The 17,190-nt window shown below is 40.0% G+C and overlaps 1 protein-coding gene across 1 annotated transcript in view; it reads right to left on the minus strand.

The window, feature by feature from the left end:
• The window catches only part of galntl6 (polypeptide N-acetylgalactosaminyltransferase like 6), a 290,808-nt gene that overhangs the window by 53,617 nt on the left and 220,001 nt on the right, over positions 1–17,190 (minus strand). Inside the window, exon 7 of the mRNA XM_046838264.1 lies at positions 15,797–15,980. Within this exon, the coding sequence (XP_046694220.1) occupies positions 15,797–15,980 (184 nt within the window). The remainder of the gene's footprint in view (positions 1–15,796; positions 15,981–17,190) is intronic.

Raw genomic sequence — 17,190 nt, forward strand, 5'->3', positions numbered from 1 at the left:
CTGTCCACACACATTCACAATATGCCCAATAGCGGCTGCTAAACAATCATGGCTCCCTCCCTCACTTCCTCCCTCTCTCTCTCCCTCTCTTTCCCTATCTGCCTATCACTCTCTTCCTCTCACTCCATCATGGTAAAACAGCCTGCCGCACAGATGCCATTCACAATCTGCATTCGAGACTAAGCTTCTAAAATCCAATTAACTTCCCCGCAAAATGCAACATTTATGAAGCTTAAACGTCTTTGAAAAATGAGGAGGACATACAAGCGAGGGACATGTTTCTTTCTTTCTCTCCTTCTCTCTCTCTCTCTCTCTCTCTCTCTCTCTCTCTCTCTCTCTCTCTTTCTTTTCCCGCTCACATTTCCATAAATATGAACCGCTCTATTTGCTCTCGTCTCGGGCAAATTCAGCAGGAATATTTCCATTCCCAGTATGAAAGAGCTCCATTTGGCGAAGTCCAATCTCCGGAGAACGAGGGCAGGGAACGGGAGAACTGGAATAATCAATGCATTCTCCGTCCTTCTGCACAGTTCTGTATTAAATGGTCAAAGCCGCCCGTAGCTGGGGGGATTAAGCGGAGATTTGCGAAATCATTTGCATTGCACGTCTATACAACCAAGGTCAATATGTACTGTAGGAGGACAGGGAGAGAAAGGTAGAAAGATTGACCAAAAAAAAAAAAGAAAGACAAAGAGAAACACTCTGACACACTAATGAGCCTCCGTCTTCCTGCTGTCGTTCATGTAATCCCTTTACACATGCAGAGAGAAACTTTATGTATGTGCATGTGACTAGATTTCTGCGTTCACAAACAGTCAAGGGCACTTTCAGCCTATGAATAATCACCAACGTACACACACACACACACACACACACACACACACACACACACACATACACATACACACATGCATCTATTATTTATCTGCCTCACAGTCACAAAGGCCCTGCATTGGAGCGACCATATTAATCAACAAATGACCAGTAAAGCTGGTAGAAAGTGGGAAATGGGTTTGGGTTGTAATTCCATCCTCAGCCCGCCTCATTATAGTGGTCAAGCTGGTTATGATGCAGCACGACCGGGATTTTCCTTTTTTTTGTTTCTTCAGAGGAGGCGATGTGAGGAAAATGATGAGTGTTATTACCCCGGGGCTGATGTTATTACCCCAGCGAAGGATGGGAGCGCAGTAGAAAGCCGATGGGACTTTAATTCCGATGCAAGACTGAAATGCGAGCTTGTTAGAGAGCAGACATTAATACCACTACCACTACACCTGACCTCTTTTCTCTCATCCCTCGTTTCCTTTTTTTTTTTTTTTTCCACACACGAGCACTGATCCAGATAGAAGCACCTCTTTCATCTTGTTACACCTGGTAAGATCTGCATTAGTGGGTTTTCCATGTGACGAGGTTTCCCACGTGACGGAGCTAGGATGAATTGTGCTGGCAGACTGAGCCTGTTACTTTCATCCCTTTCTTTTTATCTATCGTCTTGGAAACATGTATACGGTTCTCACATTTATTTATCACTCACAGCTCGTTTATTACAACCGGTCAATGTGGAATTTAATTACAATGAAGTTGAATGCTAATTTCTGATTGGTCAAAAGCCAAGCATTTTTTCAGAACATGAACATAAATAGGAAACAGGAAGCAGCTTGATATTAATGCACACGGTTAAGTACGTCATCGTTTTTTTATAGTTCACTGGGACTTTGGCAATGGACGCTTTAAATAATCTCAGATTATCATAAACAGGCTGTTCAACAAAGGTATTCTCATAAACGTGTACTAAACAAGGCGATTTATTTCATTATAATGGAACGAGTCTCTGTTGTGAGTGTTTTTAGTCTGTTTTCCTCTGTAAAAAATTGTGTCTGAGGGAGAAAAAGATTTGCACAAACGTTTGTGGACACCTGATTGGTATGTGCTTTTTGACCATCCAATTCCACATGTTGTCCCCATTTGCCTCTATAATATCCTCCGCTCTTCAGGGAAGATGTTCCACTAGATTTTGGATTGTGCTTATGGAGATTTGTGCTCATTCAGACACAAAAGTGTTAGTAAAGTCAGTTACTGATGTAGGTGAGAAGTTGAGGAGGCCTGGGGTGCAGTCAGTGTTCACATTCACCCCAAAGGGGATCAATAGCGTTAAGTTCAGACATCTATAGCAGGAGATCTTCCACTTCAATTCATATAAGCAGATTTTTATGGAGTTGGCCTTGCGCACAGAGGCAATTATCATGTTGGAACAGGTTTGGGTCTCCTAGTTCAAGTGAAAGAAAGAATTACTGCTACAACCTTCAAAGACATCAAATACAATGTGTGCCTCCAACCTTTGTGGTAGCAGTTTGGGGAAGACTGCTTTAGTCACCATTTGCTGTTATACTGTAATAACCTTCTCTCCTCCAGGAACATGTTCCACTAGATTTTGGAGTGTGCTTGTGGAGATTTGTGCTCATTTAGCCAAAAGGGTGTTAGTAAAGTCAGATCCAGGTGTAGGTGAGGGGGCCTGGGGTGCAGTGGATGAAGGCTCATCGTCTGAAACTTGATCCCAGCACATCTGAACTGCAGGTTGGTAAACATCAAGACTCTTTTGTTTTGGCACTGAGGTGGTGGAATGAACTTCCCCTAGATGTCTGAACAGCCGAATCCCTGCATCTTCAAATGTCCCGTAAAAATCTACCTCTTTCTAAAACACTTAAACTAGCACTTATTTTCCCTGTTTGTTTTATGTATTTTAAAAAAAGGTTCTATCATTCTTCTCAACATAGTTTAGCATGTTGGTATCCAAAGATTGCAACCAAGTGAACCAGTGCTGATTTATTCATTGATAAACAATTTTGTACCTCTCTCTGGAAAAGGGCCTCTGCTAAACCCTGTAAATGTAAATCTATGGAAGTAGAAGCTCTGTGGATAAGATGTTGGAAGGTCATGGGTTCAAATCCCAGCACCACCAAACTGCCACTGCTGGGCCCTTGAGCAAAGCCCTTAGCCCTCAACTGCTCAGCTGTATAACTGAGATAACAGGAAATCACTCTGGATAAGGGCGCCAGCAGGAGGTGGTAGCTTAGCCCTAGCCTTAGATAGCCTGGCCACACAAGGCTGCCACTCAAGGGCCCTTGCGCAAGGCCCTTAACCCCATTGCTGCTCAGTTGTATGATTGAGATAAATCGCAGTTGCTCTGGATAAGGGAATCTGCTAATTGCCATAAATGTAAATATAATGCAGTCAGCTTTCCAATTCATCTCAAACGTGTTCAATAGAGTTGAGGTTAGAGATCTAAAACAGGCCACTTAAGATCCTCCACTCCAACCCTTGTAAAGCAGATCTTCATGGAGCTGGCTTTGTGCACAGGAGCATTGTCATGCTGGAACAGGTCTGGGTCTCCAGAGTTCAAGTGAAGGAAAATGTAATGATACGTCATCCAAAATGCGTTTGTGGTAATAGTTTGAAGAAGAACCACCAGCGGCACACGTCTGGAAAAGTCAGGTGTATATATAGTAAATATAGTAGTACTGTATAAATATAGGAAAAGCTACACTACTGTTAGTCCTTACTGTGATTACAACATTGTCTCTTTACTCCACCGCTCTCTGTTCATGCTAACAACGGTGTAAAAAAACCCACATTCATTCAGTGCATTTTTATCATTTTATTAGGAATACTGGGGGGTTTCTTTTCTGTATTGATGATGATGATGATGATGATGACGATGATGACGATGATGATGATGATGACGATGAGACGACGCAGCGGCATTGCAGACATTTTAACATGAATACAAATCGAATTGTCTATTTCATGGAGCTCGAAATGTTTTCAGAATTCAGTTTTTTTGACATCCCAGATGTTTTTCATACTACCTCCTGCATAATCTGTTTATTCAATAATATACTGATATTACAACAGAACACTGGCTGATATCTGACGCTGACAATGATTATACCTGGCACCGATCGCGATGGAGACTCTTTCTGCCTTCTTGCGTAAGAACTGCATTACAAATCAATGTGAAAAATCCGATCTTTTCTCGTTAAGCCCAGCAAAACTATTGATCCTGACTGAAGGTAAAATTTCAGGATGAACTGTTTACATGTAGAGAGATTAATTAGATCTCTCCTTCTTCACAGTCACACTCACGAACATTACCAGCTGTTACCGAGGCTATAATAGTTGGTTTCATGGCTTCAGATTAGACCTGAGAGAAGACAGAAGTTTTAAGAAGCTGTGTCCTGGCTGGAATGGTGAAGCAAAAGGTCAGATGTCTGGAGGGATTTCTGAAATGCACTGCAAAAAAAAAAAAGAAAAAGTGTGTGAATGCAGTTAATGCACAGGGAAGAAAAGGTTTGTGTGGGACATTTTTCAGCACTGATTGGTTCTGAAAAGGAAAGAGAGGGATCGAAATATATATATGAGATATATATGAGCAAGTGAGTGTGTTAACTGCTCCTACATGCTGCGCCATACAGGCGGCCTGTTGTGAGACAAAAGGGAACGACTGTAAGGACATCCATTTCTCTCTCTCTCTCTCTCTCTTGCTCTCTTTTTCATGCGTGAGCTCCTCCTTTACATCCCGCTGATTCTTGCTAATATCCATTTTTCTCCTCGGGACCATAACGAGCAACATCTCCAGCTATTCAGCCACCATTATTGTGCCTATGAAGAATAGGACTCGCTATATTGATTTTGTGTTTTCCCTCTGTGTCGATTTTTCCTTCCCGCCTGCTCACGAGCGAAAGCCGGCGAACCGAGGACACCTTTCGCCGCAAATAAAGGTGAATCTCTTGATTCTCCTGCACAGTTTGTGAGACAGGATGAATAAAGCAGGGTTCGTTTTATCAGCCCGATGAGCTAAATCACAAACACATGGGGGCTTTGTCATAATTAAGCCTTTTTTGTTTTGTTCTAGGCCTTCAAAACAAATGTGTTTCCAAAAAAAAGAAGGCTTTTTACACTATTTCCTGGTAATCAAGCTAATTGGACAACACTTAGTCCTGTGTCTCATGAGCCAAGAGTGACAGATGGAGACAGAACCCGAAGAGTGGTTAACAATTTGTGAAGCTCCGAGCGCCCGCTCTGTCTCAGAAAAAAAAGGGTGGTCCCCTGGCTGGAGATGTGGTTCAGGGATGAGAAGATGAATAGGAAGAAAAGGGAGGAAGTGGTTTATCTCTTCTACAAGCTTGCCCGGTCCTTCAGGGTTTGAAGGAGAGATGGTGTGAAAACGAAGTCTTGCCTAGTGCAAATATCGTAAATCTTGGACAGAAATGTGATATTCATCCGTTTTTATGTGATTTGTTTTCTCACCTAAAGCATAAACTCTTATCTCGTCTCTAACACATTCACACATGTACAAATCTGGACCAATTGTTCCCACTGAGAGAAAGAACGCTTGGCCATACTGTAGATCTGTGTTCATCTGGGATTGTTATTGAGACAGAATTCTGGAAAACAGTCAAGACGATGATGTCTATATCTCATTTTCGACACCTCGGCTTTAAATTTCACATGGCAATGTTTTATTTATTACTGAACCATTTCTTTGCTGTTTTCAGGCTGCATAATACTGTCTCACTAGATAACTGCGATTTACTCACAAGCTACGATGATCACGCTGTATTACAGCTATGTACTAATTGACACCAGGTCACTCTGTAATTTGAAATCTCTCGCCTCTTGAAATTAAATCTTTAAATCTAATGTAATAAATGTCAGCGTTTGAGCATGGGACAGGTTTTCTTTTTCTTCACATACTATATTTTGGATTGAGCGTGGATTGATTAATCTATCCGTTAATGGAACAGGGAACCAAGAACAAGGCTCTCAATGCATAATGGACAGAGCCGACACGCTTTCCAATCCCAGAGGAATGGTCGTTTGCGAAGGTGTTTCTCTCTCTGTTTTATTACTGGAGTTGGAGTACATGAACCTTCACTAGTAGATTTTACTATAAATCAATTTATCCACAATCCGTAGATGATTTTTAGATGATAAACTTTTCCCTCGCACCAAAACGCACAACCCGTCTTATTTTGAGCTAGCATCAAGCCAAATAACTATGAAACACACAACACACTCAGCCACCTCCTTTAGTTAAAGTTAAGTAAAGAATAAAAGCCTCGGTGTCATGATGTTACAGCAAAATAATTACACCATCCATCTATCTATCTATCTATCTATCTATCTATCTATCTATCTATCTATCTATCTATCTATCTATCTATCTATCTATCTATCTATCTATCTATCTAAAACCTGTCCATCCATCCATCCATCCATCCATCCATCCATTCATCCACCCACCTTCCTGCCTACCTACTCACCCACCAACCCATCCATCCATCCATCCATTTATCCATTTATCTATTCAAAAAACCTATCCATCTATTCATCCATCCATCCATCCATCCATCCATCCATCCATTTATCCATTTATCTATTCAAAAACCTATCCATCTATTCATCCATCCATCCATCCATCCATCTATCAGTCCATCATCCATCTATTTATCTATTCACAAAACCCATCCATCCATCCATCTATCCATCCACCTACCTGCCTACCTACTCACCCATCCATCCATCCATCTATCCATCCATCCATCCATCCATCCATCCATCTATTTATCTATTCACAAAACCCATCCATCCATCCATCCCTCCCTCCATCCATCCATTCTTTCATCCATTCATCCATCAGTCCATTCATCCATCCATCCATCCATCCATCCATCCATCCATCCATTCATCCATCCATCCATCCATCCATCCATCCATCCATCCACAAAACCCATCCATCCATCCATCCATCCATCCATCCATCCATCCATCCATCTATTCGCAAAACCCATACACACACACACACACACACACACACACACAGTCACACACATTGCAAGTGCTGATCTGCTGCATTATGCTTTAAGATTAGCAGATAGCAATGAACGCAATGATTAATGAAAAATATATACAAAAATAACAAATGTGCATAAATGGCACAAAACAGCAAGTACATTAAATATAAGATGAATAAATAAGAATTAAAAAGAAAAACATTAAAAAGAGGGGAACAAAAAAGTTACAAGAACAAAAAGGTTCTAGATGAAATACTACTAAAGACGGGGAGGAACAGTGAGTTATTAATGGACAGATACAGAAAAAAAAATAATAAAAAAGAAATATAATTTAATAAAGAATAAAATGAAAAACAAGTAGAAAATGTCAAGCTTAGACACAGGATGAAAAAATCAAAACATATAAATTTACACACAAACAAATAAATGAAATAAAATGAGAAATAAAATATTTATATATATATATATATATATATATAATTGTTTGTTAGTTTTTTTATTATCATTCCTAAAAAAGAATGAATCCACCCCCCCCCCTAAATAAATAAATAAATAAATAAATAAATAAAATTAAATTAAATTAAAAATCAATGTTTCTGTATGATCTATGGGTATAAAAGGGAGCTGAATGATGTGCTTTGTCCCTGCAGATGGTGTGGGTGTTGAGCAGATCGTGATAACAGACTGCAGCAGAGGGACATTGGATAAAGCACTTGTCTATAAGATCAATGACCTCCATTACATGTATAACACTTTGGTTAAAGAGAAAAGAGTCTTCAGTGACACACCGAAACACCCACGCTGTTCTGAAGAGCATCACACTTTAGCCTTAATGTCCACCATGACCAGTTCAGGTGGGTTTATTCTCATTCCTCACGATAACTTCATAGATTGAGTGAAATTATTCTGAGGAGCTGGAAACTGTCTGGAAACTTTTGAAATGAGCAAAATTCAGGATTTGCACTTAAATGTTCACTCTGTAGTCAGTCTAAAATCTCATACTCTATTTAGAAAAAAATTTGTGGATGTTTTTTGAACATCTCATTCCACATTTAGGCCAGATTTTGCTATCATAATATCTATCTATCTATCTATCTATCTATCTATCTATCTATCTATCTATCTATCTATCTATCTATCTATCTATCTATCTATCTATCTATCTATCTATCTATCTATCTATCTATCTATCTATCTATCTATCTATCTATCTATCTATCTATCTAAGTTTGTAAACACCTGGCTAAGCTTGTTTTCATGTATTTCATTTTTCTGTGGATTTTCCACTCTGCCTCTCACTGCATGTGACATCACAATTATCTTCACCTCCGTTCCAGCACCAGGTGCACTGCCTTCTCCTGGCATTTTCCAATAAATCATATCATATTTCATTCAACAATAAAGATCCTGAACTGGATTGGCTGAGTGGCTCTGAGGACTCAGTATTAATGTGAAATGAGATGAAATGATGAATTCTGCACTAAAGAGAAGCGATAGAGCGCTTTACACTACTGAGCACCACGACACACTGCGTATTAATGATTCTTTCAAACCTGCACAAGTATCGAAACACATCCACAGACAAACGAGCTGATAAATGATGCACTGGGAGACAGAAGGTACAGCGTACAGTACAGGGTATAAAAGAGAATATTTCATTTAGCACACAAGAGAGAGAGAGAGAGAGAGAGAGAGAGAGAGAGAGAGAGAGAGAGAAAGAGAAAGTGGAGAGTAGTAAAAAAGAAAAAGAAAGGCAGAGAGAGGGAGGCAGAACGAAGTGAGAGAAATATAGTAAGACAGAGAAAGAGAAAGGAATAGAAATAGAGTGGTAGGAAAAGAGATAGAAGGAGAGCGAGAGAGAGAAAGAAAGAACGAAGGATGTGACAGGATAATGGAAAAGAAAGAAAGACAGAGAGAGAGAGAGAGAGAGAGAGAGAGAAAGAGGAAGAAGATGGAAGAGGGAGGGAGCAAGAAATAAGGGAAGTATTGAAAGACAAAGAAAGAGAGAGAAGGACAGAACAAGATAACGAAGGCAAAAATAAAGAGAAGGCAAGGGAGAGAGAGAGAGAGAGAGAGAGAGAGAGAAGAGAGAGTGAGAGATCGAGAAAATAGGACAGAAAGAGAGAAGGGTAGGACATAACAGAAAGAGAGGAAGTGAGGGGAAACGGGGGTGATAAAAGAAAGAGAAAGACAGAGAAAGAGAGAGGGGGACTGAGGAAAAGAGAAAGAGAGAGGGGGGGTGTAGAAAAAAGTGAGCGAGAGAAAGTGAGAAGGAGTGGGAACAGACAGACAGACAGACAGACAGACAGACAGACAGACAGACAGACAGACAGACAGATAGATAGATAGATAGATAGATAGATAGATAGATAGATAGATAGATAGATAGATAGAGGGAAAGAGAGAAATCAGAAAAAAGGAGTCCATTAATTCACTGGACTGAAATAAATAAATCTATACACAGCTACATTCCCTCACAGCCTCTTTCTCTGCATGTCAGCACGAATAAAGACCAATAAAATGCAACGGTGACATGAAACAGTAGAAAAGAAAGAGCGAGACCAGGACAGGCTCCTCACATCCTGCTGTGAATTCTATCAGTTCACTGCAGACTCTCTTAACCAGGGCCCACACACCCCTCTGACATTCGGTGTGTCTTCCATTTGCACCGCTCGATGTGGTTTTAATGAGCCTGAAACAGAAGCTCCTTTTCCCTCGACATGATCAAAAGCCTGACCCGATACGGGCGCCGTGATCCCGAGCGCAGAAAAAAATAAAAGCAATGCAAAGCGGAATAACAAAAAAAGATACAAATAATGAATTCAAACAAATGTGACACCTGACATGATCAGACATGGAAGTTATTTTCTCCTTCCAGAAGTGCCATCGAATAAAAGGAGAAGGGAGACGGAGGTTCGAATATCTACCCCGGAGATCCAGTTAGATCAGGTGATCACTGCGTCAGATCTAATTACAAAAACCTCTCGTACAATAGCTGCTTTATTTAACGCTAAGACAAATATGAAACAGAAATCCTGAATCATTCACTTTTGGCAGACGCCCTCATCCATGGTGACTTACAACTGAACAGTTGAAGGTTAAGGGCCGTTCTCAAGGGCCCAACAGAGGCAGCTTGGTGGTGCTGGGATTTAAACTTGTGACCTGCCGTGTCAAAGTCCACTCAACTACCACCTCCAGATAATAATAATAATACTGATAATATCCAAACCTACGAGAGCTCTGGAAGGTTCCTGCTGGAAGCAAAAGATATTCTCTAAATTGCTCATATATTTCCATTTTGTTCATCTTTACATTTAATTAAAAAGTGAACACATGAAATATTAAATACTGTGGAAGTTTCACTCCACATATTAATATTCTTATGTGAAAATATGCTAATTTAAAAAGAAACGTTTCGCTCTTCCGTGACTGAAAGCATCCTGTACCTTTTGTATGTAAAGGAACAAATTGAGATGTTTTTTAAACAATATAGAAATAACAGCTGAGGGTAATATGTTTTAATTAACAATCAACAAATCAGGAAAAATTTACATCCGATGTAATATTACAGCGAACCACTTTTTTATTAAATTTTTATTAATCTATTTTAATTCATCAATCATTTTTGTTTTTTGTATTTATTTATATATTTGTCTATTAACAATGGACATTGTATCAAAGCAGCATTACAGAGATGAAGATGTTATATATATTCCTTATGATTGTAAGTTTACCCGCTAGTAAACATCCAGTGGTGACTGTGGCAACGTAAAAACTCCCTGAGATGTCATGAGGAAGAACTTTGAGAGGAACCAGACACAAAAGGAAAACCTGTCCTCATCACCAAATGTCCATTCATTACAGTTCCATCATTGACATTGTAGTCGACTGTTGATATTAATTTCAGTCCAAATCCACCCTCAAAGATCTCGGTAACTTCATGGATCTTTAGAATTTTGATGTGGAACAGTCAAAAGAGAAGATGGCAGAGGAAGACAGAAAGAATTGAGAGGATATGGAAGACAGAGAAGAAGAGAGGGAGAAAGAAAAGAAGGTGGGGGGAAAAAGAGAGAGAAGAAGGGAAGGAGAGAGAGAGGAAGAGAGAAAGAGAGAGAGAGTAGGGTAGTAAAAAAAAAGTGGGAAAGAGAGAAAAGAAAGGGAAGGAGCGGGTGAGAGAAAAGAAGAGAGGAAGCAGGGAAAGTAAGAAAACGAGAGAGAGCGAGGAAAAGAAAAGGTAGGGGAAAAGAGAAAGAATGAGAGAAAGAGAGGCATAGTAAAAAGAAAGAGAAAGAAAAACAGAGGGAGGAAGTGAGACAATATAGGATGACGAAGAAAGAGAGGGAGCGAAAGAGAGAAAAATAAGATGGATGGATGGATGGATGGATGGATGGATGGATGGATGGATGGATGGATGGATAGATAGATAGATAGATAGATAGATAGATAGATAGATAGATAGATAGATAGATAGATAGATAGATAGATAGATTACAGTCCAAATCCATCCTCATAGTTCTGGAGTAGTTCTGTGACATAATGTATCTTTAGGCTGATGATGAAACATCTACAGCTCCACAAAGTATCTCCAGTTATAGAGAACTCCATCCAGATGTAATAAAGAAAAGAAATAGACAGGAACGGCCTCATTTGCCATCCGTCTACGTTTAGATTAACCTCTGGGTTTAGTAGGTACTGCAGATTCTTGCATGCTGAAAGGAGGCGGAGCTTGGTCCATCTTTACTTGATCTAAAGCACGTATCACGTATCTGGCCCATTTCTGCTTGTACAGGGTCTGGTCTGATTAATGACCACATCAGCGAGATCAGACCATGCTTAAAGATCCTTGTGTTTGCAGTGTGCATTCAGGACAAGAAGTTGCAGGAGTGGACGGCTTTCCCTTTAACACAGGTGGACAAGTATGAAGGTTGCTTTCACTGATCTGTGGAACGTATTTTGTTCTGATTTGTTCATCTTCACAACTGTGGTGGTTCAAATGAGTCATGTGTTTATATAAAAGCCAACATGTTTTTTCATAGAATAAGAAATGTGAGATTAGTCAAGCTGTCTGTGGGAGACAGCAGATGTGTAGTGATGTTCGTTTATGAACGATTGGTTCATTTTGAACGAATCTTTAATGCGACTCAGAAGAACGAGTCATCTCAAAGAGTGATTTTTTTCATTTTCTACTGGACACTCATGAGCAAAGCATCGCAAAATCTTTGGAGGTAATGCACAGGAAACAGAAATGAGTCATCTGGTCTGAGTCATTCCTTCTTTTGTCACGTGACTCCCATAGACGCTATGCAGTTATATACATTATTGGAACTAAAGTCAAAGTTGTTGGTGGATCTGCTTATTGAACATTTAACATTTTTTTGATCAAAGGAACGAAATGAACTCAATGACTCAAAAAAAGGATTTGTTCATTTAGATAAACGAGATTCAAAGAACCGAGTCGCTAAAATGATCAGATCTTGCCATCACTACAAGGGTGGGGTTTAGATAACAGTCCTTAATATGTGCATTTCTATATTAGAGTCTGTGACACTTTTAAAAAAAGGGATGCTCGAACAAAACAATCATTTGGAATGAATTTATTGAGAGGCAGAAACTGATCATCAGTGTTTCCACTTTAAAATGTAATAGGTCTGCTAACTGCATCAACAGTTCTGCGTTTAATCGTTTAATTACTTATCAACAGAGATGGTATAAGTACACACACACTTCACTTAAATAGAAGTGCAGATACTCATGTTGTAAGAAACTTTGTTAAAGTTGAAGTACTGACTACATTTTTTTACTCAAGTTAAAGTAAAGATGTTTGGGCTCTGACATGTATTTAAGTAAAAAGTAGCCATTACTACTACCTGTTTTACTGTCGCACTGGTAACTGGACCTCACATCATATTAATATTAGGGCTTTCAATCGATTGAAATATTTAATCGCAACTTAATCACATAATCATAATTATGGTGGTTTCCATGACGTAAATCATCAGGACACCAAACAGAACTTTTGCTATGTTTCCACACGGACGGTTAATGAGGTGATACTGAGAAACTGTACCTCTACTAACTTTTATACCGATTACATAATCGGAGAATGTTTGTTTTTGATGTAAACTGGTTCATGTTAAAGACATTTCTAGCTTTCTGTAGGTATATTAATTATGTCTGTGAGGCAAATATTCACTGATATTCAGGTTGTTTTATTTACGTGTTTGTGAAGAGAGACGACAGAGACGGCAGACAGCGCACCCTCTCTGTTTACTTTATTTTACAAAAAAGCACAGCGTTATGTTGTTATTATAAGTGTGTGCAAATATAAGTAGACTCTACAGATTCGAATGATGTACTGCTCTTATCTGTATGATAAAAAAAGACAGCAATTTAAGTTTGTTTTGCCGTTATGAGGAAAACAAACACAAAACTCCCCGCCGCGTTTGTCGACCCCCAGTGGGGCTGATTTGAGACTTGGCACATCAATAAAACAAATGTTTACTGATTAAAAATATTTTTCAATGGAGTTTATTTATTTATTTTATATCTGAGTAAAGAAAGGACATCATGAATAATTGTATGTTTTGCTGATGGTTTTAATTTTGCATCTTATTTATTTATTTATTTATTTGTTTGTTTGTATTTTTATAAAAATGGTCAAACAGAAATGCGTGCTGTATTGATTAATAAAATTTATTATCGCGTTAATAAAATTTACTGCCGATAAAAAGGAATTTGCATTTTAATTTTGACATATATATACAGTGAGGGAAAATAAGTATTTGAACACCCTGCTAAGTTCTCCCACTTAGAAATCATGGAGGGGTCTGAAATTGTCATCGTAGGTGCATGTCCACTGTGAGAGACATAATCTAAAAAAAAATCCAGAAATCACAATGTATGATTTTTTTAACTATTTATTTGTATGATACAGCTGCAAATAAGTATTTGAACACCTGAGAAAGTCAATGTTAATATTTGGTACAGTAGCCTTTGTTTGCAATTACAGAGGTCAAACGTTTCCTGTAGTTTTCACCAGGTTTGCACACACTGCAGGAGGGATTTTGGCCCACCTCCACACAGATCTTCTCTAGATCAGTCAGGTTTCTGGCCTGTCGCTGAGAAACACAGAGTTTGAGCTCCCTCCAAAGATTCTCTATTGGGTTTAGGTCTGGAGACTGGCTAGGCCATGCCAGAACCTTGATATGCTTCTTACAGAGCCACTCCTTGGTTATCCTGGCTGTGTGCTTCGGGTCATTGTCATGTTGGAAGACCCAGCCTCGACCCATCTTCAATGCTCTAACTGAGGGAAGGAGGTTGTTCCCAAAATCTCGCAATACATGGCCCCTGTCATCCTCTCCTTAATACAGTGCAGTCGCCCTGTCCCATGTGCAGAAAAACACCCCAAAGATGATGCTACCACCCCATGCTTCACAGTAGGGATGGTGTTCTTGGGATGGTACTCATCATTCGTCTTCCTCCACACACGTTTAGTGGAATTATGACCCAAAAGTTCTATTTTGGTCTCATCTGACCACATGACTTTCTCCCATGACTCCTCTGGATCATCCAAATGGTCATTGGCAAACTTAAGACGTGCCTGGACATGTGCTGGTTTAAGCAGGGGAACCTTCCGTGCCATGCATGATTTCAAACCATGGCGTCTTAGTGTATTACCAACAGTAACCTTGGAAGCGGTGGTCCCAGCTCTTTTCAGGTCATTGATCAGCTCCTCCTGTGTAGTTCTGGGCTGATTTCTCACCTTCCTTAGGATCATTGAGACCCCACGAGGTAAGATCTTGCATGGAGCCCCAGTCCGAGGGAGATTGACAGTCATGTTTAGCTTCTTCCATTTTCTAATGATTGCTCCAACAGTGGACCTTTTTCATCAAGCTGCTTGGCAATTTCCCGTAGCCCTTTCCAGCCTTGTGGAGGTGTACAATTTTGTCTCTAGTGTCTTTGGACAGCTCTTTGGTCTTGGCCATGTTAGTAGTTGGATTCTTACTGATTGTATGGGGTGGACAGGTGTCTTTATGCAGCTAACGACCTCAAACAGGTGCATCTAATTTAGAATAATAAATGTAGTGGAGGTGGACATTTTAAAGGCAGACTAACAGGTCTTTGAGGGTCAGAATTCTAGCTGATAGACAGGTGTTCAAATACTTATTTGCAGCTGTATCATACAAATAAATAGTTTAAAAATCATATATTGTGATTTCTGGATTTTTTTTTTTAGATTATGTCTCTCACAGTGGACATGAACCTACGATGACAATTTCAGACCCCTCCATGATTTCTAAGTGGGAGAACTTGCAAAATAGCAGAGTGTTCAAATACTTATTTTCCTCACTGTATATATGTATTCATGTTTACATCACTGATTCCCTCTGTCTCATCCACGTTAACCCCAGACTTCTTACTGCCCTCTGCCTGCTCGTTGTGAGCTTCAGAAACTAGTCTACGTCTGTGGTGAGTGAGAAACAGGACATTATACACCACTAGTAGATTGAAAAAGCCACGTAATTACAGGAAACAGGTTGATGGGCTGAAATCGGCGCGCAGTGCTGGTTTGAAAATGTAAGAAGTAGAAAGTACAGATATTTGTGTAAAAATGTAATAAGTGGAAGTAAAAAGTTGTCAGAAAAATAAAAAAGTGAAGTAAAATTCTGATACCATTTAAGTATTTAAGTACAGTAACAAAGTATTTGTACTTCGTTATCGCCATCTCAGGGAGTTTTTCCCTCCCATAGTCGTCACTGGCTCACTCATTAGGGATAAACGTATATTTATACAGAACAAACTCATCGGCATTAAAGTTACATGTTCCAATTTTATAGCATCTTAATCTCTGTAATCTCAATATCCAGTTAAAACGGTCTGCAAAAAAAAATTAATTGAATTGAAATTAAAGCAGTAGGATTGAAAAAAGGGCGTGTACTCACTCGTAGGGGTCGCTAGGGTCGGGTCCCTGGAGCTCGGAAGGAATAGGAATGCGTTTGTAGTACATCTCCCAATCAAAAGCTCCTCGCATAGCATCCCCAGCCTGGGCCTCGTATCCAAAGTGGTTGTGGTCAATGACGTCAATCATGGGGCACACAATGGTCTTGGAGTTCTGAGCTATCTGGTCTGAGGGATTCACAAAAAAACAGAGCGAGAGCACGCATGTTAGCCAAACCCACTTGTGTCATCTATATCCCTTGCGTTTTGTCTGCAGTGTTGGAAGATGAGGGGGGAAAAAATTTGAGGGAGGGTTGTGGTTGGTGTGACGGCTGCTTGGATGTCTGGGGAGTCTCGGCCCGTTTCGAGCGCGCTTGGCCTCTTTAGCTTGACTCGCCCCAGTGGATAGCTGTGAGAAATTGAAGCTGCCTGGCGATTAGAAACAATTACACTGCTTCTAAGTGGGTTTGGTCCACGGAGGCACGGACACAGAGACCCCCGGCCTCCAGCGAGTCAACCATGGATAAGCTGGCCCAGATCTGTCACCCCCGAAACCCTCCCTCGATGCTGTTGCTCAAGCGTGAGAGACAGAGAGATGCGAATGCGGATTCGGATGCAGTGACACACATGCTATAGCTATTAAAGTGTCTTGCATCTCCAAATGGCAAGAAAAAAAAGCAGTGAGGGACAACGAAGCAATTTACACTCCTGCCTTCATGTCCTGAATGTCCATTAGTCTTGTATTTGAGCGTTGGAGCAGCATCGGAAAAAATGCCTGCACAAGATATCATAAGAGCTAATCGTGTAGTTACACTATATGAACAAAAGCACGCGGCCACCCAACCATACGATTCATATATGATTTTGGAACACCCCTTCCATCATTAGTTCCTATTTTCTTTTATAATAACCTTCACTCTTCTGGGAGGATGTTCAACAAGATTTTGGAGTGTGTTTGTGGAGATTTGTGTTCATTCATCCACAAGGGTGTTGGGTGATGTGAGCTGAGGAGGTCTGGGGGTGCAGCCAGCGTTCGCATTCATCCTAATGGTGTTCAATAAGGTTTAGAGCTCTATAGCAGGAGCGTTTTTTCACTCCAATCCATGTAAAGCAGATCTTCATTGGAGCAATTGTACACCTCAAACTTTGGGGTAAAAGTTTGGAGAAGAAGCACATATGGATGGGAAAGTCAGATGTCCTATTTACTTTTGTTCACACAGTGTTTATTAAAAAAATTTAATCAATTTACTCGTTTTGGGGACCGTGTGTGTGTGTGTGTGTGTGTGTGTGTGTGCAGTGTGATAGGAAAGAGGCCACACCTGAAAATAGTTTAAACACAAACAGGCAGCTTGCTCACACCAGTACACACACATTGATTTTCTATAAGCTTAAGCTTATA

This window comes from Silurus meridionalis, chromosome 2 (assembly GCF_014805685.1).
Source record: "Silurus meridionalis isolate SWU-2019-XX chromosome 2, ASM1480568v1, whole genome shotgun sequence".
NCBI lineage: Eukaryota > Metazoa > Chordata > Actinopteri > Siluriformes > Siluridae > Silurus > Silurus meridionalis.